The following is a 27,843-nucleotide window of genomic DNA, read 5'->3' as shown; positions in this document are numbered from 1 at the left end:
TCATTACAGAGTAAATCTGCAGGTGATTTTTGAAATCGCTCAGTTTGCTAAATCTCGTCACACTGAGGAAAGCCGCAATTTTTTTCCAGAATGAAATTGCAAATGTTTCAGATCCGTGTGATATCTGTAACTTTTCACACTGATGACATGTGAAAGGCTTCTCTCCAGTGTGAGATCTTATGTGTGTTTTAAGGTTTCCTTTAATTGTAAAATACTTTCCTCATTGAGGGCAGGTGAAAGGCTTCTCTCCAGTGTGAATTCTCATGTGAAGTTCAAGATTTGTTTTGTTTGAGCAAGTCTGTCCACATTGCTGACATATGAAATAGTTGTGTCTTGAGTGAACCCTCATATGGCAACTAAGGTTTACTTTACGTCTGAAACTCTTTCCACACTGATCACATGGGAACGGCTTCTCTCCAGTGTGAATTCGGAAGTGGGCATTAATTGTTGCTCTTTGTGAAAAACATTTTCCACATTGTTGGCAGGTGTAAGGCTTCTCTCCAGTGTGAATTCTCATGTGGCTTGTAAGGCTGGTTTTTCGAGAAAAGCTTTTCCCACACTGTTGGCAGGTGAAAGGGTTTTCTCCAGTGTGAATTCTCATGTGGACTTTAAGGTTTCCTTTTTCAGTGAAACTTTTCCCACACTGTTGGCAGGTGAAAGGCTTCTCTCCAGTGTGAGTTCTTAAGTGGGCATTAAGGTTTGCATTATGACTGAAACATTTTCCACACTGAAAGCAGGTGAAACTTCTAGATCCTGTTTTCCGAGCTCTTTTTCGTGTGGAAGTCTTTTTAGTCTGTGAGCAACTAAAAGATTTTTCTTCAGTTATTAAATCATGAGGCTTCTCTTCCATTTCATTCAGTTCTTGACCCTCCTCTTTCAGCGCCATAAGGTCTATGGTGAAAAAAGACAAATACAAGTTAAGTCAAATGTACAAAGTGAAAGACACATTTTGACGAGTGGTTAGGGTTGCTAACCGTTCCATATAATAGAGATTCATCCAGTATTTAGGACATCAAAGTAGCATTCCATATTAAACCAAACTGGAACAGAGTTTGTCCTGAATAGGTAGTAATGTAGTAGGGTATACGCAGGCATACCACCTAGTTTTAAATAGCAGAGATGTAAAGTCCAGGTTCAGAAAGTAAAAGTCCTCCTCAGTATTTTGTTCCAATCACCTGGATTTGCTAATAAGGACAGTTTTTCAGCCAGGAGATAGAACTAATTAGTGAAATCAGCTGGCGGAGTTCATGGGTGGAATAAACATATGGCAGGACTTTTACTTTCTGCAATACCAAATGTGTCTCAATGTGTTCTGTACAGAAAGGATACAGAATCCAGTTCGGGCATCAGCCACCCAGGTTCAATGGGGTTCTAGCCACAGTATTGGGGTCAGAGCAGGCTCGGGTTATTGAACAGGAAGTGAATTATCTTCTAGCAAGAATGTACTCCTTCAACAGAGAGAAATTCCGGGTTCTACAGCCAGTACTTCATAGTTCCGAAGAAGAATGGGGGGTTGCGGCCCATTTTAGATCTTAGCTACTTAAACCAGTCTCTGAGGAGATACAGGTTCAAGATGTTGAAAATTCCTTTAATCATGTCTCAAATTATGTCAGAGGACTGGTTTGTCACGATCGAGCTGTAAGATGCAAACTTCCACATTTCCAACCTTCAACACCACAAGAAGTTCCTGAGGTACGCTTTCGGGGGAACCATACCAATATCAGGTTATTCCGTTAGGCCTAGCATTTTACCCTCACACATTCACGAGAAGTATGGATGCAACGCTGGCTCCTCTGATACTTTAATAATTATAAATTATATGAAAAAATATAATTTCGTTATTTTACTAACCCAACTAATGACTCTTCGGCGCTTTATCAGTAGGTTGCACGATACGTGAAGCATTTTTTTTTAGCTTTCACTTAAGAGTTGTGCACTTTTTATTTTAATATATCTCTTTACATAAATACTATTTTCTACTTAAAAACTATAATTTCGTTATTTTACTATCCCAACTATGACTCATCCGCACTTTCCAATAGGTTGCACGTAAGGGGGAAAAAAATACGAAAATATTTCTTCCACTTAAGAAGAGTTGTGCACTTTTAAGCACTTTTTATTTTAATATATCTGTTAACATAAATATTTTTTTTCTAGTGAAAAACTATTATTTCGTTATTTTACTAGACCAACTAATTAGTACTCATCGGGGCTTTTTAATATATTGCACGTAAAAAAAAATAGCTTCCTTCCACGTAAGAAGAGTTTATACAATGGCGTTGGTTGCTAAAAAGGGTACTACTTTGCCTATATGGCAATTTTTTGGATTTCGACCTGATAAGAGTAGACAGCCAAGGGACCCGTCCGAAGTTGTATGCAAGATCTGCTCGTGTGATCTGCATTTTTCGCCATCCGTTGCGGAGCTATTCGATTTTGCATATTATTTTTTAAACGTTCATTTGTGTAGTTCATATGACCACTTTACAATACGTCAATAACATAATTTATTTTGTAGCCTATGCTGAAGTTAATTGTGCTGCTAATTATAGGCTAAGTGAAATGTTAATGGCGAGTTTAGGTCTGAGTGTTGTTCCCATTTTCTTGTTCTTTATTTGTTGTTCTTCTAGGTTTTAATAAATGTGTGTTATTCATATACACCTTGTATCTTTCATTTGATTTGACATTATGGCCAAGGAAATGTTTCTTTAAAAGTATTAACCAGACAAAAGTTATTTGATATTCGCTGAAGTCTGGGTTTATCTTAAACTGCCGCTTCAGTGTATACAAGAGCTATGTGACAATGAGCAAGATTTTCTGAGACACTACAACTACTAATAATTCATTAATAAAGGCTATTTTCTTGTATCCTACAACATAAAATATTTTAATCTAAATGTACAGTGTAAGACATGTAAAAAAAAAAGACAAGAAGCTAACAATGTCAAGTTTAGCCTGCCTGACACGGTATTTTCACAGACTAACACATCACGTCTCTGGCATATACTATAGTATTTAAAATAGCATATATGCATTAGTTATATTCTCAATTTAATTTACAGAGCAATCCCTGCAAAGTTTTTAGATTAACTATAGAAGAGACTAGGATTAGTGAGTCACACTCGCAAGACTCGCAAAAGGAGGTGTGGCATCACGATGGTGGCTCAATACCGTGATGTTGGTCAGCCATCACCCATCGGCACAACCCTAATGCGAATAAACAGTCTCATATGTCTATTTATTTTTAATATAGGCCTATTTATTAATTTATTATTCTATTTTGTTTAGCATTTTTACATTTAACATGAATAATCAAACATTTACCATAAAACAAGAATTGCACAACAATTTTAAATGTCTACTCATTTGTCCATTTTAAAATTATTTATTCATTTACATTTTTATTTTTTAATTAAATTGATTTATGCTATTCCTTATTCTTTCGGTTTATAAGGGTGTCACAACAAATCCTGCATTCCTGGTCTTCCATACACAATAGCCTCAGTGACATTTACCGTAATTCCTCAAATAAAAACCGGGTCCTTTATTTACCTGAACTGCAGAAGGTAACAGGCTTTTATTTGAAGCAGGCTTTTGTTAGAGGCAGGCCTTTATTTCTAATTCCATCATTTTGATAAATAATAGGAAACGGCCGATAGACGATGCAATCATCTATCGCGATGGCTGACAGACATCACTATGTTGAGACGGCATCGCGATTCCCCCCGCCCGCCATGTTTCCATGGTGACGCATCATGCTTGGCACGTGATTCACCACAGCCAAAATAGCGCTGTATAACAGATGTAGCACTTTTATTTCTAAATATTAACAAACTTGCTTACCATGTCATCAACTATATTCTATTCCGATTCTCAAATAGTCAAGTCAAGTCACCTTTATTTATAGCGCTTTTTACAATACAAATTGTTTCAAAGCAGCTTTACAGAGATAACAGGAAAGTAAAGTTGTAATAGTATTGTTAAATTCAAAATTAAATGTTAAATGTCCCCAACTAAGCAAGCCAAAAGCCAATGGCGAATAAAGGCGGAAAAAAGGCGACATGAAAAACATGTTAAGGGAGTTTGTTTTGTCGGTTAAAAACCTCTATAAATTACCTTGATCTGTAACGTGAGATGTTTGTTTGGGCCGCAGTTCAGAGATTCCTGTCTGTTGGATTTATTACAGCACGTGAATTCATCAGTTTCTTCCGAAATGCATGAAAGTAAGTGACGGGTGAACTGGGAGAATTTTTGAGGTATCACAACTGACTGAGAATTAAAGGCATTGCAGGAGTATAAGTAAATAAGAAGTTATTGCTGCTTCCATAGACACCATTGTGTATTTTACAAACTATAAATGAATTGTTTTGCTATAAATTATATGTATTTAAATGTCTGAAACCTAAAATAAACATTATGTGGTTAAAAACACTGAATAGTTGTGATATACGGTATGACCAGCGCTGAAAGTCCGTCTTTAGCTCAGCGCCAGCCATAGCGCAAAAGCAGGTTAAATCTGGCAGTGATGTCACATCACTGTACATCCGCTCCTTATTGGTCAGCTGCTCCAGAGCGTGCCAAAATCGAAATTGCTGATGAGATGTAGAGTAAAATATCTAGTGGAAAATGAGTATGTTACGTTATGTCATTATATGAAAGGCACTTAGGAGATTACCTATCAACACTAAATTTTCCCTGGTCTTAATTTATGACCGGTCTTTATTTGTCTGTGTTGAGCCCGCCCCGGGCCACTATCAGTGGGCCAACGTTTAATTAACTACCAGTTTTTATTTGAGGGATTACGGTAGTCAATTATCATTTCAAAATCACAGTCCACAAATTATGCATTTAAAAAAAAAAAAATGTGTCCACTTTTGCACGGGCAAATACACTTTATCAAAACATTTGAACAAAATTACACTGCCGAACAAGAAAAAAATGCAGACATTAATCCATTAAATACCTTATGGTTTCATACCTTCTGCCAGCAATGCACATCTTCCAATGTGTTTACTATGTGAACAAGTTTTCAAATGAAGCCATGAAACCTTCACGTCTGAAGGAGCACCTTATGAAGATCCACCCAGACAAGGCAGATAAGGACCGTCCATTCTTCCAGGCCTTAAAAGAGCAACACGGTAAGAGAACCATCAGCAGTCTCTTCGCTAAGAATACCAGCCAAAATGATAGTGGGCTAAGAGTGTTATATAAAATCTCCCTGCTGATCGCAAAAAAGTGGACAGCCGTTCACAATTGGAGAAAAGTTGGTTCTTCCTGCCATTAAAGAGGTAATCTCTACCGTGATGGAGTGCGATCCCACACAGGTGCTGAAATCCATCCCTCTCAGCAATGACACCGTGGCACACAGAATAAATGAAATGGGTGCAGATACAGAGGAGCAGATATGTGCCATCCTGCGGGACTCTCCATTCAGCCTTCAGCTGGACGAGATGACCACCGCTGACAACAACGCTCTGCTGATGGCCTATGTCTGTTATAGGGTCTCAAACAGTCACGAGATGGCAGAGGAATTTTTGTTTTCTAAATATCTGGAAACCGACACCAAGGGCCAGACCATTTTTAACACGATTTTGGCTTATCTACTGGAGAAATCAATTCCCATCTCTAACATCCTCGCATGTGCCACTGATGGTGCCCCCGCTATGGTTGGCAAGTACCATGGGTTCACCGCTCTGAGTTCCTGGAGGAGGCTGATGGAGCTCTCGGGGAAAAGGTGTCATACAGCCGCTGCAACATCATGTACCTCGCAGACTTTTTTGAGAAAATAAATGAAGTCACGTTTAAGCTCCAAGGAAATTACATCACTCTGGTCAAATCCAAGGCGGTTATCCAGTCTCACCTCCAAGCTAGATCTCTATAGGAAGAGTATAGGCAGGAGGCAGTTTGCTCATTTCCTACAGCTGGCAAAGGTGATTTCTAGAAACAACACTAAATAGATATATATCTGGCCCACTGTTTTTATAATTAGCCTAATATATTTTATTTCCATAAATACCATTGTAATGTTTATTATCTAGAGTGATAATATTGAGTCTGAAAATACAGACCTATAGCACACATTACCTTATAAATTGTTACGATCTCCTCAGAGTCGCAACAAAATAAGGGAGCGACCACACACCACTTCCAATTAATAAAGGAATTTATTAATTTGTGTGAGACAAACAACACTAAGGATCAGTATAAATGACAATCAGTGTGTCAGTAGTTGTGTGCAAATGTATATCGCTCATGAAAGTCCACAATCCAACCATCCCAACAGAGATGGATCAAAGGCCGGCGGTGATCTCCCAAATCCCTCACATCTCATGAGTTTTCCAAGCCGACAAGAGTCCGAATGTACAGCGCAGACGAAACCAGCCCAAGCTCTGCACAAGCTCAGCCCCCCCACTCGCTCTCCTCTCTGTCACAGTCTTTTATAGAGCTCATGATTATGTTCAGGTGTACAACCGCTCATTTCAGCCAATCACCTGCAACTCAAGAGACAACGAGTTGATTACTGAACTCGTCACACACCCCCCTTTAAAAGAGATCCGTTACAAATCGGATCAAAAAACAAAACAAAAACCCAGCACCATAACCTTAGAAATCATTTCAACACTCATTGTTGTACCACCTCCGATCACAGTACAACCATGATTTTCACAATTCCTTCCATTCTCCCACACTGCCCCACCTTGCCACCAGCAATCTGGATCCTGAAAGCAAATTAAGGCGACAAGAGAGCACAGAGAAACAGAAGCAACTGTACAACCATTGCACTTAATTGATTAGATCAGGAGCACGGGACAACGCATCTGCCACCACGTTATCCGATCCTTTAATGTGTTTAACAATTAGATTGTAGGGCTGTAAAAAGAGAATCCACCGCATTAAGCGCTGACTCGGCGACTGTTAAGAATGCAAAAACGTTAAAGGATTATGATCAGAAAACACTTCTACGGGCATTCCTCCCCCTACATACACAAAGAACTGGAGTGCCCAAATTAAAGATAAAGCCTCTTGCTCAATCACAGAGTAGTTTTTCTGATAAGTATTAAACTTACGAGAAAAGAAGCTTACAGGATAATCCAAACCATCCTCCCCTGTCTGTAATAAGACCGCTCCAGCACCAACCTGGCTGGCATCCACCTGTAACCTAAATGGCATATCCAGCCTCGGGGCAGCTAGAACAGGAGCAGTGGTCAATAATAATTTAACATTTTCAAAAGCTCTCTGACAATTCTCGCTCCAGTCAAATTTCACTGAGTTCTTAAGTCAGTCAGCGGAGAAACCACGGTTGAAAAGTTTGAACAGAAACCCCGGTAATAACCAACCATCCCCAAGAAACGCATGAGTTCTTTCTTGGTAGACGGAGAAGGAAACTGCTGAATGGCAAGAACTTTGGCCTGAACTGGACGCACTTTACCTTGGCCAACCCCTTTCCCCAAATATCTTACAGTAGCCATGGCAAACTCACACTTCGCCAAGTTAACTGTAAGACATGCCTCAGTCAACCGAGTTAAAAGAGGTCGCAAACGAACTAAATGTTGTTCCCAGGTCTCACTGAAAACAATAACATCATCTAAATACACTGCACACCCTTCCAGCCCAAATACCACTCGATTCATCAATCTCTGGAAGGTGGCAGGTGCATTTCGCAAACCGAAACTAATAACTGAGTACGAGTATAATCCAGACGATGTAATAAAGGAGGTTACTTCTCTAGCTCTAGGAGTTAACGGCACTTGCCAATACCCCTTAAGAAGATCTAGCTTGCTCACAAAATTAGCTGTACCCACCTGATCTACACAATCCTCCATTCGAGGAAGTGGAAAAACATTGGGCTTAGTGATGGCATTTAGCTTGCGATAGTCAGTACAAAATCTATACGTTGAATCTGCTTTCCTTACTAACAAGCAAGGTGAAGCTCAACTTGAGCACGATGGAACAGCCATTCCGTTCTCAAGCATATATTGAATTTCAGATTCCAATGCTTATCTCTTACTGACTGGAGCCCAATATGAAACATTGATGAATAGGTTGTGCCTCGCCCACATCAACATCATGCTCTACCAGATGAGTACGAGTGGGTATATCTGAAAACAAGCCAGAAAACTCCCATAACATCTGGGTTAGATCTTTATTTTGAACCTCTGTCAAATGTGAAAACAAAGCATCTAAATTCCGAAGAGTCTCAGAATTCCTTAATCGAGGCAGCAAAACACAGTCTTCAGGAACAACTGTATCCTCTTTAACTATATCTCCTCCTCCCTCAACAACAGGTTGGTAAGACTCAAAAGAAGCAGTGACAACAGGAGCAACGGAGTTAGTAGGTTGAACCTCAGAATTTCGAGAACGATAAGCCTTAAGCAAATTTGCATGGAAACACTGCTTAGATTTGCGCCTATCTGGAGTTGCAACTTGATAATTTTCGTCAGACAGTTTCCGAAGAACAGTATACGGCCCAGTAAACTTAGCACAAAACGTAGATCCAGAAGATGGCAACAAAATTAACACCTGATCACCTGGTGTGAAGACACGACCTTCAGCATGCTTATCAAAGCGATTCTTCATCTTCTCTTGCGCAACAGCAAGATTCTTCTGTGCACTCAATCCAGCTAAGAACAAACGTCGATGAAAACCATTCACATACTCTACCAAATTTTGCGGAGGATCCCCCTCACCTAGTCCCTCAGGCAAAACAGAAAGAAGTCCACATACATGATGACCGAAAACCAAATCATTTGGGCTAAATCCTAAGCTCTCTTGCTGTACTTCTCTAGCAGCAAGTAATAGCCAGGGTAAACCCTCCTCCCAGTCACGGTTTAGCTCCACACAGTAAGCACGCAAAAGCGACTTCAAAGTCTGGTGAAACCTTTCGATCGCACCCTGACTTTGAGGATGATATGCGCTCGACTGATTGTGTTTCACTTTAAGTACTTTCAGAACCTCAGCAAACATACGAGACGTAAAATTACTACCGTTATCACTTTGAATAACCTTCGGTATCCCAAAAATAGATATGAACTGGGTTAACGCCTTGACAACCGCTTTGGTGGTAATTCTTCGTATAGCATAAGCTGCTGGATAGCGAGTTGCCTGACACATAACGGTCAACAGATATGCATTCCCTGATTTAGATGCAGGCAGTGGTCCCACACAATCAATTATTAAGTGATCAAATGGTTTACTTGTAGCAACTATGGGACTCAAAGGCACTGGTTTCAACAGCTGATTTGGCTTCCCGGTTACCTGGCAAGTGTGACACGTTCTGATAAAGGACGCAATATCCTTTTTCACACGGGGCCAATAAAACTGTCGTAAAATTCGGTCATAGGTCTTTTTAACTCCTAAATGTCCAGCAACTTCACCATGTGCATGTTGTAATACTATGTCTCGAAATTGTTTCGGCACCACCACTTTTCTGAACGAAAGTCTCTCCTTACACACGATTGCTCGATTGCTTTTGTCCGCCTCGCTGCCTGCTGTGAGCTGTGAGTTTGTTTGCGTCGTGGCTGTCTCAGCCTCGTATTAGCTTCGTATTTCCTTCTGTTTTTCCGTATTTCTCTCTTTATTCTGTTCTGAACCATCATTTAACTCATAATTACAACTCGGGCTGTTGGCCATTATACGGCTGGAACCGCAAATACGGTTTGAACATTGTTGGTCGTAGAGCGAGACACTGCTTAACTGCTGCTCGCCCTGCGATCGACTGCTTTTGTCAGCCTCGTTGCCTGCTGTGAGTTTGTTTGTTTTCCCGTCTATCGTGCGTCACTGTTACAACTCGGACTGTTGGCCATTATACGGCTGGAACCGCAAATACGGTTTGAACATTGGTTGTTGGTCGTAGAGCAAGACACTGCTTCACTGCTGCTCGCCCTGCGATCGACTGCTTTTGTCAGCCTCGTTGCCTGCTGTGAGTTTGTTTGTTTTCCCGTCTATCGTGCGTCTACATTACACCCATACCACTAAAAAGACGGTTTTTACCCAAGACTTGAGTCATAAATTAGTATAAATATTAATAGCATCACTGGTTGCATCATTGCTAACTTACTGTCCATCTGTTAAAATGGCGAATATATCAGGTGTATGTTATTTACCTTTTGGTGCAGATGAGAACAAATCTGAATTGCTCGCGGTGCAGTCTGAATTAGAAGCTGTAGAAAAGCAGATCCGTGACCTTCTAGAGAGACAAGCTGAGCTGAGAGACCGGCGTTTAGCTCTTGAAACATCACGCGCTGATGCACACGGATCACGGATTCTCCCCTCTTCGTGAAACGGAACGCGATGCTGTGATCATCGGCGATTCCACCGTCCGACACGTCCACGCTACGTTAAGTAAAAGTAAGGTGCACAGTCACTGCTTTCCTGGTGCTCGTGTTCTCGATATCACTGCGCGGGTAACTGAGATCTTGAACGGTGACGAGCGCGTCGGAGCTGTTGTGCTGCACGTGGGAGCTAACGACATTAGGCTGCGACAGACGGAGGTTCTGAAGAAAGACTTCTGGAGCCTTATCTATACGGTACGCAGCACATCGCCTGAAACATTGATTATTGTGTCTGGACCGCTTCCTACGTACCGACGAGGGCATGAAAAGTTCAGTAGATTATTCGCGCTAAATGAATGGTTATTGTCATGGTGCAATGAGCAGAAACTGATTTTTGTAAATAATTGGAATCTGTTTTGGGAGCAACCAAGGCTCTTCCGCGCTGATGGCTTACACCCAAGTAGAATCGGGGCAGATCTTCTGTCGGATAACATCTCCAAGATATTAAATACCGTTTGACTAGTAACCAAAAATCCAAATCACAGTCTCTACTGCACCAATTTAATTGATATTAATACTAGTGTAGAACATTGCATAGAAACTGTGTCTATTCCTCGTTTACTAAGATCAAATAATAAATCTACTGCGGGATCTAGAAAAAATCGAATTATTAAAACAAAAAATCTCGCTAGTAGTGAACAAAAACAATTTCCAAAGCTAGGTCTCCTAAACATTAGATCGCTCACACCTAAGGCGGTTATTGTAAATGAAATGGTCACAGATAATAATTTCGATGTTCTGTGCCTTACTGAAACCTGGCTTAAACCAAATGATTATTTCAGTCTAAATGAGTCTACTCCGCCAGGATACTGTTATAAGCATGAGCCCCGTCTCATCGGTCGTGGCGGCGGTGTTGCAACAATTTACAGAGATACCCTTAATGTTACTCAGAAAACTCGTCATAGGTTTAATTCGTTTGAAGTGCTTGTGCTAAATGTTACGCTCTTAGATGTAAGAAAAAAAACCATATTATCTCTAGCATTGGCTACCGTATATAGACCTCCAGGGCCTTACGCCAATTTCCTAAAAGAGTTTGCTGACTTTCTATCAGATCTTTTGGTCAACGTCGATAAAGCATTAATTGTTGGAGATTTCAACATACACGTAGATAATTTAAATGATGCGTTAGGGGTTGCGTTTGCAGATTTATTAAACTCCTTCGGGGTCAAGCAAAACGTCACCGGACCAACTCATCGTCTTAATCATACACTCGATTTAATTATATCATATGGAACCGATCCAACCGATATAGATATTGTACCGCAAAGTGATGATGTCACTGACCACTACTTGGTAACTTGCATATTATGCACTGCTATAATATGTCATGCTGCGCCACGTTATCGACCAGGTAGAACAATTCGTCCATCCACCATAGATCATTTCTCAAATAGCTTATCTGGTCTGTCCCAGCTGCTGCCTGAACCCAAACAAACAGATGAACTAGACGAACTAACTAGCACTATGAGCTCCATTCTCTCTAGAACATTGGATATTGTTGCACCCATTAGATTAAAAAAGGTCAGAGAAAAAAGTATAGCACCATGGTACAATAATACTACGTATGTTTTAAAGAGAGAAACCCGTAATTTAGAGCGTAAATGGAAAAAAACTAATTTAGAGGTCTTTAGAATCGCGTGGAAAGACAGTATGTCACGTTATAAAAAGGCCCTTAAAACGGCCAGGGCGGAGCACCTCAGCAAATTAATAGAAAACAACCGAAATAATCCAAGGTTTTTATTTAATACCGTAGCTAGACTAACAAATAAACAGACGTCGTCTGAACAAAATACCTCGTTACAGTTTAGTAGTAATGATTTCATGAACTTCTTCACCGAGAAAATTGAAAGCATCAGAATCAAAATCGTAAACGTTCGATCTCTGCTCGCGCCTTATAATTCAGCCGCAATTATCACCCCGCAAGAACAATTACAATACTTTACAACCATAGAACAAAGAGTTAAATAAACTTATCACTTCATCTTAAAACAACAACATGTTTATTAGATCCTATACCAACTGAACTACTGAAAGAAGTGTTACCTATAGTGGAAGAGCCTCTTCTCAATATTATTAACTCATCTTTATCTTTAGGTCATGTTCCAAGAACGTTCAAGCTGGCAGTTATAAAACCTCTTATTAAGAAACCACAATTAGATCCAAATAACCTAGCAAATTACAGACCCATTTCGAATCTTCCATTTATGTCAAAAATATTAGAAAAAGTTGTGTCCGCTCAATTCGTCTCTTTCTTGCAAGAAAACGACATCTATGAAAAGTTTCAGTCTGGATTCAGTCCACATCATAGCACTGAAACTGCGCTTGTTAGAATCACAAATGATTTACTTTTAGCTTCGGACTAAGGCTGTATCTCAGTACTAGTTTTACTTGGATCTTAGTGCTGCGTTCGATACTATAGATCACACAATACTCTTAGATCGACTACAAAATTACACTGGTGTTCAAGGACAAGCATTAAGCTGGTTCAGGTCATACTTATCTGACCGCTACCATTTCGTCTACTTAAATGGAGAAAAATCGATTATAACTTCGGCAAACTATGGAGTGCCGCAGGGATCTGTGTTAGGCCCTTTATTATTCTCAATATATATGCTGCCACTTGGTAATATTCTAAGGAAACATGGAATTAGTTTCCATTGTTATGCTGATGACACTCAAATATATATTTCATCACGGCCAGATGAATACGCTAAATTATCCAAATTGAAAGATTGTGTTAATGATATAAAAGATTGGATGACGCGTAATTTTCTTTTATTAAATCCAGACAGGACAGAGGTAATACTTATCGGTTCTAAAAACCGTCCACAAAACCCTTCACAGCACGACTTTAACATAGTAGGATGCCCTGTTACTTTATCCGCTACAGTAAAAGACCTGGGTGTTATACTAGACCGCAACCTGTCTTTTGAAAAGCATATTTCATATGTTACAAAAACAGCCTTTTTCCACCTTAGAAACATTGCTAAGCTACGTAATATGCTATCAGTCTCTGATGCAGAAAAGTTAGTTCCTGCATTCATGACCTCGAGACTAGATTACTGTAAAGCTTTATTAGCTGGTTGTCCTGCATCTTCAATAAACAAGCTACAGTTAGTCCAAAATGCAGCCGCTAGAGTTCTTACTAGATCAAGAAAATATGATCATATAACACCGATTTTATCATCACTTCATTGGTTACCTATAAAGTTCCGTATTAAATACAAGGTATTGCTTTTGACTTATAAAGCTCTAAATGGTTTAGCTCCAGTCTATTTAACGGATCTTCTATCGCCTTACAATCCATCGCGCTCTTTAAGATCACTAGATTCGAGGCTTCTGGTCATTCCTAGGATATCCAGATCCACCAAAGGAGGCAGAGCATTTTCACATTTAGCTCCGAAGCTCTGGAATAGCCTTCCTGATATTGTTCGTAGCTCAGACTCTCTCTCCCAGTTTAAAACTAGACTGAAGACGCATCTATTTAGCCAGGCATTCATATACATTTTTTATCTTACAGTTACTGTAAATTCGGCCTCTAGTTCATAAACGCCAGAGGAGAACTGGCCCCCGACCGAGCCTGGGTTCTCCCAAGGTTTTTTTTTCTCCATTGGGTCATTTGATGGGGTGTTAGGACACCATTAGGTCACTGGATGGAGTTTTTCGGTTCCTTGCCACTGTTGCCTTTGGCTTGCTCAGTTGGGGATATTCAAATTAATTAACCAATCATACCATTGATTAGCTCTACCAAACTTGGATGTCTTTTTTTTCCCAGTTATAAACAAACATTGTTAAGTTGTTTTGATTGATACTGTGAAGCAGCTTTGATACAATCTGTATTGTGAAAAGCGCTATATAAATATATTTGACTTGACCACCACTTGAATTACACACTCCTCCAGTAAAAACTTTTTACAGGGAACGTACTTCCTTAGAAGCACCTCATCTTGGATAAAACATCCACTAACCGCACTTCTTACCTCCTGAGGCGAAATAGCAGCATCAAACAACTTCTGTAACTCAGGGTCTTTCTGCTGCGCATCTACCAACTCCCTATGAGAAATAGGTGAAAGGGTGGATAAACCATGCACAACATATTTTGACACCTCTGGTTTCTCAACTCACATCTCACGACTCTTTGTACGAGTCACTACACAGGCTGTAAATACTTCAGGAAATTTTTGATAAAAAATGTCGGTGTTCTCAGTGACTGGAATAGGCACTACCTCAGGAGGTGGGATCACCTCTCGCCAGACCCTACCTCCAGCCAAATTGTTACCCAAGATGACAGTAACCCCATCCACTGGCAAAGACGGACGAACTCCCAAAGATACCTCTCCACAGATCAGGTCGGAAGTCAATTGTACTCTATGCAGAGGAACAGAAAGAGTGTTTAATCCAATTCCTCTAATCAGAACACTCCTCCCTTCACTTGATACCTGAGAAAAGGGCAGAACAGATTCAAGAATAAAAGATTCTGATGAGCCTGTATCTCTCAAAATTGTAACTGGTATTTTACTCTCAGAGTTTGGCAACGACACACAAACCTCCATAATAAACGGTACAAAGCTCTTCATGGCTACCAATTTGGAGTCACATAATTCCTCCCCCACCTCTATGGAAGCACCCTGCTTAAAGTTATTGGCAGTTCCAGTAACCTCAGTCACTAACACAGGATTAATATGCGATTTACTTTTTCCCGACTTCCACTTAGCAGCTAACACTGGGCATTTATTTTTCCAATGTCCCAGATTAAAACAATAATTACACACCAAGTCTCTGTCAGATCTCCTCCGACCACTGTTCTCTGATTTTGAAGTAAACATTTGTTCAAATTTCTTTACTCCAACTTGGTTAAATTTACCACTCTGTTGACTTGATCCGTCTTCTCTGTATAACTTTCTATGCGTTAACACATAATCACATCTGCCAACACGGCAGCTTCCATTGCGTCTTTTGGCTTCTTTTCATTTATATATACAGCAATGTCATCGGGCACAATATTTTTAAATTGTTCTAAAATGACCAAATCGCGCAGCTTTTCAAAGTCATCAACAGCGGACGCAACACACCAACGATCAAAATAAGAAACCAGATCTCTTACCACCTCAGAGTGAGTCTGACGCTCACCTTTTCTCCAGCTTCGAAATCGCTGGCGATAGGCTTCAGGAACCAGTTCGTAGGCCTTCAAAATAGCAACTTTTACCTTGTCATAATTCCTTCTGTCCTCCATTGTGAGTGCTGCATATGCCTCATGTGCCTTGCCTGTGATTACCGTTTGAAGCATGACAATTCGGATAGACCTCAGCCAATTTCTTTCTTCTGACAGTCTCGAACAGATAAAAAAACACATCAGGGTCATGATCATTAATTTGGGAAGCAGTCTTAGATTGCTTGCCAAATCAAATCCTTCAGATAAACCTAAACCTCTTTCCCCAACATCTGACATTCTCCCTTCCTTTACCAATCTCAATCGCTCCACCTGCAGCTCATGATCTCGTGCAGACTTCTCAGTGTCTATTTTAATTTTTTCAAAATCAAGCTCGCTTTGTTTGATCACCTTCTCATTTTTCAATCTTTCAATCTCCAATTCATAATGTTTAGTTTCTTTAAACAACTCTTTATCGTGAAGCTGCTGCATTTGTAAAATCTCTTTTTTTTCCTTAAAAGATAACCCGGAGAAAATGTCTAAAGAACCTTTTACGTCAACGTCACGTTTTCTCTGCGAAGAAGCCACCATGATGCTATTTTCACATAACCAATCTTTCACAACAGAACGTAATTCCTTTTTCCGTGTCTTCTTATCGACCCCACTGATTTTAACATGATCTACAAGGTTCCATAATTGTTGTTTTACAAATGAATTTAATCTCTCCTCTAAAAGAGCTTTAATAAATTCTTCTATCGATGCCATTCTGTTCTCAAAAATTACACAGAACAAAAAACAAGTGCATTTATTTCCCCTTTCGGAACAAAATAGGTGAAATAATTATTCACTCTCCCCCTTCTAAACTGCCTACCCAACCACTAAGCTAACCTATGCCTAGTCTTCATGCAGCTTCCAAGAGCAAAGCGACATTAAACACCAATATACCGATGGTTTAAAAATTGAACAAACAGCTCAATCAGAAACCACGGCGGTGTACTTCACCCACAAGCCTGCACAAAAATAAAAAAGGCAAAATAACAAATCAACACCAAGTGTTGCTAATTCCTACCCGGGAGAAAATGAGCAATGCATCACCTGTAAAAAAAAAAAAAAAAAAAAAAAAATGCACCTGCTTACCTTTAACGACTTTCAAACTCATGAGATGGTTTAAACACAATAGCTATGTACTTTTCTCCAAAACAACGCGCAATACCGAAAGCTCAAGATTTGATTTATTTCTCTCTAATCGAAATCATAACAAACATGAATCAAATTTGATCCTATGACGTAATTTTCTTTAAGACGAGCCCCCATTTGTTACGATCTCCTCAGAGGCGCAACAAAATAAGGGAGCCACCACACACCACTTCCAATTAATAAAGGAATTTATTAATTCGTGTGAGACAAACACTAAGGATCAGTATAAATGACAATCAGTGTGTCAGTAGTTGTGTGCAAATGTATATCGCTCATGAAAGTCCACAATCCAACCATCCCAACAGAGATGGATCAAAGGGCGGCGGTGATCTCCCATATCCCTCACATCTCATGAGTTCTCCAAGCCGACAAGAGTCCGAATGTACAGCGCAGACGAAACCAGCCCAAGCTCTGCACAAGCTAAGCCCCCCCACTCGCTCTCCTCTCTGTCACAGTCTTTTATAGAGCTCATGATTATGTTCAGGTGTACAACCACTCATTTCAGCCAATCACCTGCAACTCAAGAGACAACAAGTTGATTACTGAACTCGTCACAAAATATAAAACATTTTAGTAGAATAATAAGCAATAAAACAACTATTTCAAATTCAAATAGTATAAAAATATTCATGGTGATAAGAGAACAATTGAACTGTAAAATAATACTCATTACCCGTGTCTGAGGCTCTTACCGATCACCTCCTAGTTTACACTGACAACCTGAGGATGGTTAAGGCCGACATGGAGATCTGCTTCAGGGACCTCCTTAACCTTGATTTTCCCAGTTGGGTTGTGCAGCCCTTTCAAACAGATGTGATCAAATGTGAGCCCTCTATTCAGGAGCATCTTGTTGACATCCAGTGCGACGACGAAGCCCAGGCTATTTTTCGCACCTCTGGCTGGTGTAGCGTGTGGGTCAAATATGCCCAGCAGTATTTGGCTCTCTGGCAAAAGATCAGGCTGCTGATTCTTGCTTTTCCAACAACATATCTCGTTGAGCAGGGATTCAGCCAGGTCATCCACATGCAGTCTAAGTACCGAACTCGCTTTGAAAGTTCGAATTCGAAAGTTCATAGAAATCATTCTGCTTTTCCCCTGTTAATGTAAATAAAATTGATTGCCAAATTTGTAACCGGTGCATTTGGTTAACACTGATATAAGCTAATTTCTACTTCAATGTCTTTTTTGCTCTCTGGGAAACTATGATAATAATATTCATACAGTTCATTCAAATCAAATCTGTTATTTAGCTTTTAGTGACATGCTTTTAAATTATTTATGAAAGCTGCAGTCCGTAACTTTTGGCACTCTAGTGGTAAATATCAATAAGGGACCTGGATAAGGGGCGCTGGCCCAAAAAAGGTTGAGAACCAATGTTCTATTGAGAACGGATATTACGTAGGTGGTCTCTTACCTCAACCATCAGGGGGGTTTGAGGTCACGCCCTCTATGCAAACTGGCGCATCAATTGTTCTTGTGGTCCCAGGGAAAATTGACATTTCTCAGATCACTGTACATCCCGGGGCACCTAAACCTGGGAGCAGATGTACTGCTCAGGCCAGGGGAATCGAAACTCCACCCCAAGACAGTGGAGCTAATTTGGAGGAAGTTTGAACGAGCAGATGTGGATCTGTTTTGCGTCTCAAGAGACAACTCACTGTCCGTTATGGTTCTACCTCACAAATCCATCTCCTCTGGGACTGGATGCCATGATACAGACGTGGCCAAAGCTATGCCTGTATGCTTTTCCCCATTCGCTCTGCTCCCGGGAGTTCTAGAAACGTACGCCAGGACGGGGTTTGTCTTCTTCTGGTAGCCTCATTCTGGCCAGCTCATTTAACCTTTTTTCGGTTAGCTCTCTTAGACAGTCTCCCTAGGGAGATTCCAGTCAGGAAGGACCTTCTATTCTACCTTCTATATCTTCATAATGTGTCTGAAGTTTCAGCTCAAAACACCCCACAGATAATTTATTATACCATGTTGTAAATGCCCCTTTTTGAGTGGAAGCAAAAACATGCTGTTTTCATGCATGTATCTTTAAAACGCCAATAGCTGCAGCTCCCCGACCCCTTTCCAGAAGAGGGCTGTGCCTTTACAGCTCGTGCCTCAGACAACAACAAAACGGGAGAAAAAGCATGGGGCCATTTCCACAGAACACATTTTTGGCATTCAACTGCGCTGCTTTTCCATTAGTTTTATGTAAACGCGCTAGATGGATAATGTGTTGTTTTCTCCCATTCAGGGCCTTTGTGTCCAATATGCGAGACACAAGCATTGAAAACACACAGAGACACATTTTTTAAAGTTAAACGTCTTTAAACTTGAGCTCTGCATTTTTAGAACGCCATTTCCTGCGTGAGATACTGTAAAAGATGCAAGACGAAAAACCATGGAAAAGTAGCAGAATACGCATCGTGTTAATTGATACAGCAAACTACAGATTATTTAGATTGTTTATCACGTAGCTGCTCAGACATTCTAGTGTTTCTACTAGCTTCTCTGAGGAGATAGACATGGCGCACAGTGTACAGTAGTGGTCGACCGATATATCGGCCGATATTTGGCTTTTTTAAAATATCGGCATCGGCCGATAAGTTTTTCTGATTGGCCGATGTGTTGGAAGCGGGACTTTTATTTTGACGGGCGGCGCTGAGAACACTAGCACCTGAGAAGAGAACGGCAGCGCCTGATCACACAGCGCTCACTCACATTCTCCGTCTTCATTAGTTTACGATCTCTGTCAGTCAGATCTAATACTTTGTTAGACAGAACCGGTGGCTACAGAACTGGTCAAAGAAAGTAAATGGTATGCGAAAAAGTAATATGTTTGCTTTTATATTATTTGTAACCGAAAAGGCAAACAATCAGCCTAAAATACTTTCTCGTTTACCGTCAACATTCAGCAAATGCACATCTACATAATTTAAACAAATCTCTGAATATCTAATAAACATGTAATTTCACAAACCTTGCTGATTTAATCGAATCCAGCTGTGATATCTTGTGAAGTGTGCATTTGTAGCCTGCATAAACGTGTTCCTGCGTGTGACGGTCCGTGCGAAGCGAGTAAATGTGAACAGAAGATCAGCTTCACAGGAGACGCGATCGAAACACTTTAAATCCTTCTTTTTAAAATATGCTGTGCTATATCCAGTTGCCCACTGTGTCATATTCATATCGTTTTCACTGTGTGCTGTAGCCTATGTAAAATTAGCATTACCTTGTCAAAAGTCAAAGTAAAAAAAAGTCTTTATTTGAAAAAATATGATTATCAGTGATTACTGATTAATTACCAGATTACTGAGTGCCCTGTTACAGTGTTTACTTCCTTTTTATTCACATATTCATATATTTTAAAACAATTACTTTATTTGTGAAAAATTCTGTAATAGGATTGCAGATTCAAGAAGTTGCCATCTAAAGTATACGGCCTAAGCATGTTTATTTTAAAGATTTTTAAATATTTATTAAATTTATCAAATTTATTAAATATTGATTTATATAGATATAAAGTGTGTGTATATATATATATATATATATATATATATATATAAAAAAATTTCGGCCATCGGCCACCCTGCTCTCTAAGATATCGGCATCGGCCATCAAAAAACCCATATCGGTCGACCACTAGTGTACAGCTCACTCGGGGGAAGATCTAAGCTAACGGTAGATTCCGTCATCAGTTGTGGACGGGCTTGTACAATGTGATGTCACCATATATAAAAACATGGAAAAACTGTTTATGATTCATGAGGGATATGAAAAAGGAGTGGGTGAATGTTTACACTGCTGACACACATTTACGTTCAAACCCCATTTAAAAGTGATTTTTGCTAAATAGGTCCACTTTAACATACACATTAAATTAATTCTAAAAAATAATTACTCAAGGTTTGTGTAACAGCCGTTTTGGAGCACAAAAAACCCTGTGAAGTATTCTTTCAGTAAAATAGAGCAAAATGTAGATTTTGTTAGATACTGTTGCATTAAGTGATTGCAATTAATGGGTTTAACGGTTTTCTATTCTGGTGAAAAATCACCAGCATAAGTTCTGCATGCTGGGACCATCACTATACCAGTTTAACCAGCATAAACTAGCCTGGATCAACATGAAATTCATGCTGATTTATTCTGGATTTATCAGCAGGTTTGTGTTTAATGTTACATGAAGTGACCCACTCCATGTCAAATAAAACCACTTTACTTATGACACTTACATGATATTCTCAAAAATACATATTAGCCTAGTCATTCTTGTAGAGCTGGGCATTGTATTAAGGATCAAATTACTGATTTCAGCTTTGAGGATGCAACCAACCTGTTTGTTCCTCAGTATCTTCATATTTTACTCTGAATGCTTCTTCAATCTTCATGTCTTCTTGTTTCACACTGAATACTTCTTCAATCTTCATGTCTTCACTCTCCTCTTTAATAAACGCCATTTTTATAATAGTGTCACATGGATCTCGGTTGCTTCACCAGGAGTTTTCCTGTGTGTTTGTCCTGTTTAAGATGAGAATAATTAACAGAAAGTAAAATAAATCCAAATTAGTTGTAAACACAGGTAATCAGAGTGATGGTTAATAGTGGTTAGTCAAAAACACCCAAAACTTCCACTACAAATTCCTAAACATAAATTACAAAGACACATCACATTTAGCTGTGATATATTGATTAGTAACTTAAATATAGTGCAAGTTATAGAAAACAATTGTTAAAGTTGTCATTACACGTTTGTTGTTTTCGTTGCACACTGTTTTGAACAGCGTTAGCTTGCAATGATTCGAGCGATTCGGATCACTGAATCTTTTTGCGAATTCATTATCATTTAATGCACTCGGAAAAAAGGTCCGTTTCTCCATCACTACTTGCCAGTGACCGAATTCGTATTAATAAACTGATTCACGATATTTGGAGCGAAATGAGACGCACCTTTTCTATGACTCATGTGTGTATGCTGTAGACACACAATAACTTTCATTAATGTTAAATAAAGCCTATGAATATGTTATATTCAATAATATAAACTGTCGATATATTTACTTACTTAGATTTACAAGAGATGTCAAATCTATGCATTGAAACAGTTTGTATCGGTTAAAACACTCAAACAAACCTTTAATCAGCCGAATCACAACAGATGCGTGAGCGCTGCGGCGCCTTATGACGTCACACCACCATACCAAAATAAAAGTCCTGTTCATACGCTTCTGTTTAAAAATCACAAAAATGAATAACATTTACACAAATCAAAAAATACACACACACACACACACACACACACACACACACAAATAATAAAACGTGTCTGATGTTTTCGTAATTTAATTTTTGCGATAGACATATTAAAATGTTGTCGAATGGTGTGCTGAAAATAACAACCAATGAAAGAGTGAATAATAGCATATCTAATATGTGAGATTTAGTCCTAGAGACAAAACAGTCAAGTTTGGGTGCAGAAATCATTTATACCAGGGGAGCAAAACTTCTTTTTTAGTAACACATAAAAAAAACATGTTGTTTTGATTCATTTTTACAAAAAAGTGACATAGCAAAAACTGTAATTATTATACATTAAACAAGGTTAGTCAATTTAATAAAACCTTTATTATGACCAGAGAAATATGCAATAATAAATAGGTAGCATGTTGCAATGTGTTTTATTAATAGTGCAAAATTAATTGTTATTTTATTACTTTGAATGAGTTTAAGTGTTGTTGACACAAAAAGTCACATTTGTTTACTTGTAGTTGTCTTAGCATTTTAAGCTGTTTTAAGAAATTTTTACAACCGTACACAAATCAACTTTATAATTATGGACAGACTTTTAATGAGACAGACAAGATAAAAATATTTCTTTAATGTTTGTTTTACAGTGTGACAATGGAGATATCCTGCAGCACATATCAAAATTGCCATCTGCAAGAGGGATTATCAGGAGGATTTCAGCATCACCTTGGAGGGGATGCAAGTCATGGCATGGCTTGGAAAATCTGGCAAGAGCCTGTGATGTTCTTCTTGGTATGCACTAAACCTCACCTGCCCGAAAGAACTGAGGCACACTTTTGAGGCCTTTCAGAAGCTCTTTGGAACTGGATGTTTGCAAGTTTTCCCCGACATTATAACACTTAAAAACAAACTAATGACTTAGATTGAGACAATGCATTATGACCAATTTCTGCTGAAAAAAAACTGCATTGATTGATGAACGCTTTCAGCAAGTACAAATTATTTTATATGTTTTGCAACAAGTTATTCACAAGTTTTAGTCAAGAATGTGACTTTTCCAACAGAAATATGTATACACATGTTTTTGTGTAACAAAATGATCTTTCTCAATGACATGGAAAATGTTAGCATTTTTTTGCTTTTATTTTTCATATATTAAAACTGCTGTCTTACATTTTATATAGATTTGTTTTATTTGTGCAAAAAATACAGAATAAAAGTATGTTTAATAACAAAAAGTGCATTATGTATTCATTATTATCTTAACCTGAAAAAAGCAGTAAATGTTATAATTAAGTACATTTCATTAATACAAATGAGTAAATTCTGCTTAATTTATTTGTGAGAGAACTTAAATTTAAAAAAGCACATTCCACTAATAATGTTAAATTCATCATGTGACATAGATTAAATCATTTAGGAAATTTTACTTAATTTATTCGGGTAGATTTCACTAAAAAAACAAACCTTAAAATCTACTCAAATATAATACGTGTAATATTGTTGCCATCATTTTTTTAAGTAGATAGCATGTAATATTTTTTACAGTGTGCATGTAGTGCAGTTACTGCTCGTGTATGCAAATTGACAATTCAACATTAAATGTGTTATTTTGAAAAGTGTTTTTTTTATATATATTATATTTTGGCTTAATTAGTGGTGCTTGCCTATGGCAAAGCAACACTATTGTTATCTCACATACTTATTATTCTTATTCTTCTTATTCTTATTCTTCTGGCCACTTTTTGACGCGCTACTCCTCCCGCAGTTTTTGTCACAGACCCACGAATGAGGCGTCAAAACGTGCGGCCTGTTCGGGAATGGTGTGCTATGACTTTTATAAGGGATCGGGGGTACGATGTTCGCCCCAGGGGCGAAAAACCGGCCGAAAAATCCCATAGACTTAACATTGCGTCAAACTTTGACGAGTCGTAGCTCGGAACGAGGATGTCGCAGAAACGTGTAATTTACCACATTTGAAGAGGCTGACAGACTCTGTAAGAACATACCACACAATGGGGTAAAGGTTGCACCCCTGGGGGGCAGGAGCTGCCCAAAGTTTCCCCATTGACTTACTATGGTGTAGGACGGCCCATGAAATGGGCCGTCCTACACCATAGAAACCGCTTTTATATTGAACATAACTCTGGATCACAGTGTCGTAGAGACAAAGGGGCGGGCTCATTTTACTCAGACAACCAATCAGTCTCTCAGGATCATTGTGAAGCTATCAAGCCACGCCCTAGCAACCATTTAGAGCACCTTAGCAACAACTCCCATAGACTTCCATTGAAAGAGATCGAAGGGATATCTCTGGACTGAATTGTCATAGAAACATGAGGGTGGTCTCGTTTGACTCGGGGCAGCAAACAGCCAATCATGAATCACCTCAACACTTCCTAGCCACGCCCTAGCAACCATTGTCGAGCACCTTAGCAACCAAAATCCAAAGAGGAATATCGTCCATTCTGAATGTCACAGAGGCATGGGAGTTGGTTTATATCATTCATACTGACAAGCAGCCTTTGGAGTTTCATCATTGGCAGCTGCCAAGCCACTCCCTAGCAACCAAACAGAGTACTCTAGCAACCATTTTGCAAGACCTACATCTCTATATCAGAACATCGTATAGAGATGGGGGTTGGTTTATATAATTCATACTGACAAGCAGCCTTTGGAGTTTCATCATTGGCAGCTGCCAAGCCACTCCCTAGCAACCAAACAGAGTACCCTAGCAACCATTTTGCAAGACCTACATCTCTGCATCAGAACATCGTATAGAGATGGGGTTTGGGTCTTTTGACTCATGCTAGCACACAGGACTTTCAACATGCTAAACATGCTAGCTGTGAATAGCTACATGCTAATATTGATTAGCTAAGTGCTAAATCATGCCATTAACATTATAAAAACTCTATAGTAACCAAATGTGAACACTACCAACCACCTAGTAACACCATAGCAACCATCCAGAATACCATAGCAACCACCTAAAACACCCTAGCAACCACCCAAAACACCCTAGCAACCGCCTAGCAACACCATAGCAACCACCCAGAATACCCAAGCAACCGCCTAGCAACACCCTAGCAACCACCCAGAACACCCTAGCAACCACCTAGCAACACCCTAGCGACCACCCAGAATACCCTAGCAACCACCTAGCAACACCCTAGCAACCACTCAGAACACCCTAGCAACCGCCTAGCAACACCCTAGCAACCACCCAGAACACCCTAGCAACCACCTAGCAACCACCCAAAACACCTTAGCAACCACCCAGAATACCCTAGCAACCGCATAGCAACACCATAGCAACCACCCAGAACACCCTAGCAACCGCCTAGCAACACCCTAGCAACCACCCAGAACACCCTAGCAACCGCCTAGCAACACCCTAGCAACCAACCAGAACACCCTAGCAACCCCCTAGCAACCACCCAGAACACCCTAGCAACCACCCAAAACACCTTAGCAACCACCCAGAATACCCTAGCAACCGCATAGCAACACCATAGCAACCACCCTGAATACCCTAGCAACCGCCTAACAACCAACCAGAACACCCTAGCAACCGCCTAGCAACACCATAGCAACCACCCATAACACCCTAGCAACACCCTAGCAACCACCCAGAATACCTTAGCAACCACTCAGAATACCCTAGCAACACCATAGCAACCACCAATAAACCCCCAGCAACGCCCTAACAACCACCCAGAATACCCTAGCAACCGCCTAGCAACCACCAAGAACACCCTAGCAACCACCTAGCATCACCCTAGCAACCGCCTAGCAACACCATAGCAACCACCCTGAATACCCGAGCAACTGCCTAGCAACACCATAGCAACTACCCAGAACACCCTAGCAACCACCTATTAATGCCCTAACCACCCAGAATACCCTAGCAACCGCCTAGCAACCACCAAGAACACCCTAGCAACCACCTAGCAACCACCCATAACACCCTAGCAACGCCCGAGCAACCACCCACAACACCCTAGCAACCGAGTGCCGAGTTTTGCCACTGCAAGCACCACTTCACATTTTCTTCTGGAAATGTACATTCTAGTTAGTGGTGCTTGCCTATGGCAAAGCAACACTATTGTTATCTCACATACTTATTAGTGGTGCTTGCCTATGGCAAAGCAACACTATTGTTATCTCACATACTTATTAGTGGTGCTTGCCTATGGCAAAGCAACACTATTGTTATCTCACATACTTATTATTCTTATTCTTCTTATTCTTATTCTTCTGGCCACTTTTTGACGCGCTACTCCTCCCGCAGTTTTTGTCACAGACCCACGAATGAGGCGTCAAAACCTGCGGCCTGTTCGGGAATGGTGTGCTATGACTTTTATAAGGGATCGGGGGTACGATGTTCGCCCCAGGGGCGAAAAACCGGCCGAAAAATCCCATAGACTTAACATTGCGTCAAACTTTGACGAGTCGTAGCTCGGAACGAGGATGTCGCAGAAACGTGTAATTTACCACATTTGAAGAGGCTGACAGACTCTGTAAGAACATACCACACAATGGGGTAAAAGTTGCACCCCTGGGGGGCAGGAGCTGCCCAAAGTTTCCCCATTGACTTACTATGGTGTAGGACGGCCCATGAAATGGGCCGTCCTACACCATAGAAACCGCTTTTATATTGAACATAACTCTGGATCACAGTGTCGTAGAGACAAAGGGGCGGGCTCATTTTACTCAGACAATCAATCAGTCTCTCAGGATCATTGTGAAGCTATCAAGCCACGCCCTAGCAACCATTTAGAGCACCTTAGCAACAACTCCCATAGACTTCCATTGAAAGAGATCGAAGGGATATCTCTGGACTGAATTGTCATAGAAACATGAGGGTGGTCTCGTTTGACTCGGGGCAGCAAACAGCCAATCATGAATCACCTCAACACTTCCTAGCCACGCCCTAGCAACCATTGTCGAGCACCTTAGCAACCAAAATCCAAAGAGGGATATCTTCCATTCTGAATGTCACAGAGGCATGGGAGTTGGTTTATATCATTCATACTGACAAGCAGCCTTTGGAGTTTCATGATTGGCAGCTGCCAAGCCACTCCCTAGCAACCAAACAGAGTACCCTAGCAACCATTTTGCAAGACCTATATCTCTGCATCAAAACATCGTATAGAGATGGGGGTTGGTTTATACATTCACATTGACTTTGGAGCTTCATGATTGGCAGCTGCCAAGCCACTCCCTAGCAACCAAACATAGTACCCTAGCAACCGTTTTGCAAGACCTATATCTCTGCATCAAAACATCGTATAGAGATGGGGGTTGGCTCTTTTTACTCATGCTAGCAAACAGGACTTGCTACATGCTAAACATGCTAGCAGTGAATAGCTACATGCTAATATTGATTAGCTAAGTGCTAAATCATGCCAATAAAATGCTACAAACTCAACAGTAACCATCTTTGACAACTACCAACCACCTAGTAACACCATAGCAACCACCCAAATTACCCTAGCAACACCCTAGCAACCACCCAGAACACCCTAGCAACTGCCTAGCAACGCCCTAGCAACCACCCAGAACACCCTAGCAACCGCCTAGCAACCACCCAGGATACCCTAGCAACCGCCTAGCAACACCCTAGCAACCACTCAGAACACCCTAGCAACCACCTAGCAACACCCTAGCAACCACCCAAAACATCCTAGCAACCGCCTAGCAACACCCTGGCAACCATCCAGAATACCCTAGCAACCGCCTAGCAACACCCAGGCAACCACCCAGAACACCCTAGCAACCGCCTAGCAACGCCCTAGCAACCACCCAGAATACCCTAGCAACCGCCTAGCAACGCCCTAGCAACCACCCAGAATACCCTAGCAACCGCCTAGCAACACCATAGCAACCACCCAGAACACCCTAGCAACCACCTAGCAACCACCCAGAACACCC

At 40.3% G+C, this 27,843-nt stretch overlaps 1 protein-coding gene across 3 annotated transcripts; it reads right to left on the bottom strand.

Moving 5' to 3' along the window:
- LOC143741594 (uncharacterized) lies at window positions 1–21,848 on the bottom strand. 3 transcript variants are annotated; one of them, XM_077233861.1, is made up of 3 exons: window positions 21,794–21,848; window positions 20,996–21,180; window positions 1–891 (listed from the first exon to the last, which is right to left on the bottom strand). In XM_077233861.1, exons 2-3 carry the CDS (start codon window positions 21,117–21,119, stop codon window positions 221–223), a joined length of 795 nt encoding a protein of 264 aa, XP_077089976.1. In that variant the 5' UTR covers window positions 21,120–21,180; window positions 21,794–21,848; the 3' UTR covers window positions 1–220. The 3 variants fall into 3 exon arrangements, with proteins under 3 accessions (XP_077089976.1, XP_077089978.1, XP_077089977.1); XM_077233862.1 differs by lacking the exon at window positions 21,794–21,848 and adding an exon at window positions 21,408–21,436 and having other exon boundaries at window positions 169–891; XM_077233863.1 differs by lacking the exons at window positions 20,996–21,180; window positions 21,794–21,848 and adding an exon at window positions 14,309–16,246.
- Window positions 21,849–27,843: the final 5,995 nt, after the last annotated feature.

Source organism: Siphateles boraxobius, unplaced genomic scaffold (genome assembly GCF_051911475.1).
Source record: "Siphateles boraxobius isolate OS27281-9 unplaced genomic scaffold, OSU_SipBor_1 19, whole genome shotgun sequence".
In the NCBI taxonomy this organism is placed as follows: Eukaryota; Metazoa; Chordata; class Actinopteri; order Cypriniformes; family Leuciscidae; genus Siphateles; species Siphateles boraxobius.
This window is presented reverse-complemented; position numbering and strand designations above follow the sequence as displayed.

What these genes read in the sequence shown, in the direction of transcription:
- LOC143741594 (XM_077233861.1), bottom strand. Translation starts at nt 21,119, where the DNA reads ATGGCGTTTATTAAAGAGGAGAGTGAAGACATGAAGATTGAAGAAGTA. An exon ending in AGATACTGAGGAACAAACAG is followed by an intron (nt 892 to 20,995) that starts GTTGGTTGCATC and finishes TTTTCACCATAG; the next exon opens with ACCTTATGGCGCTGAAAGAG.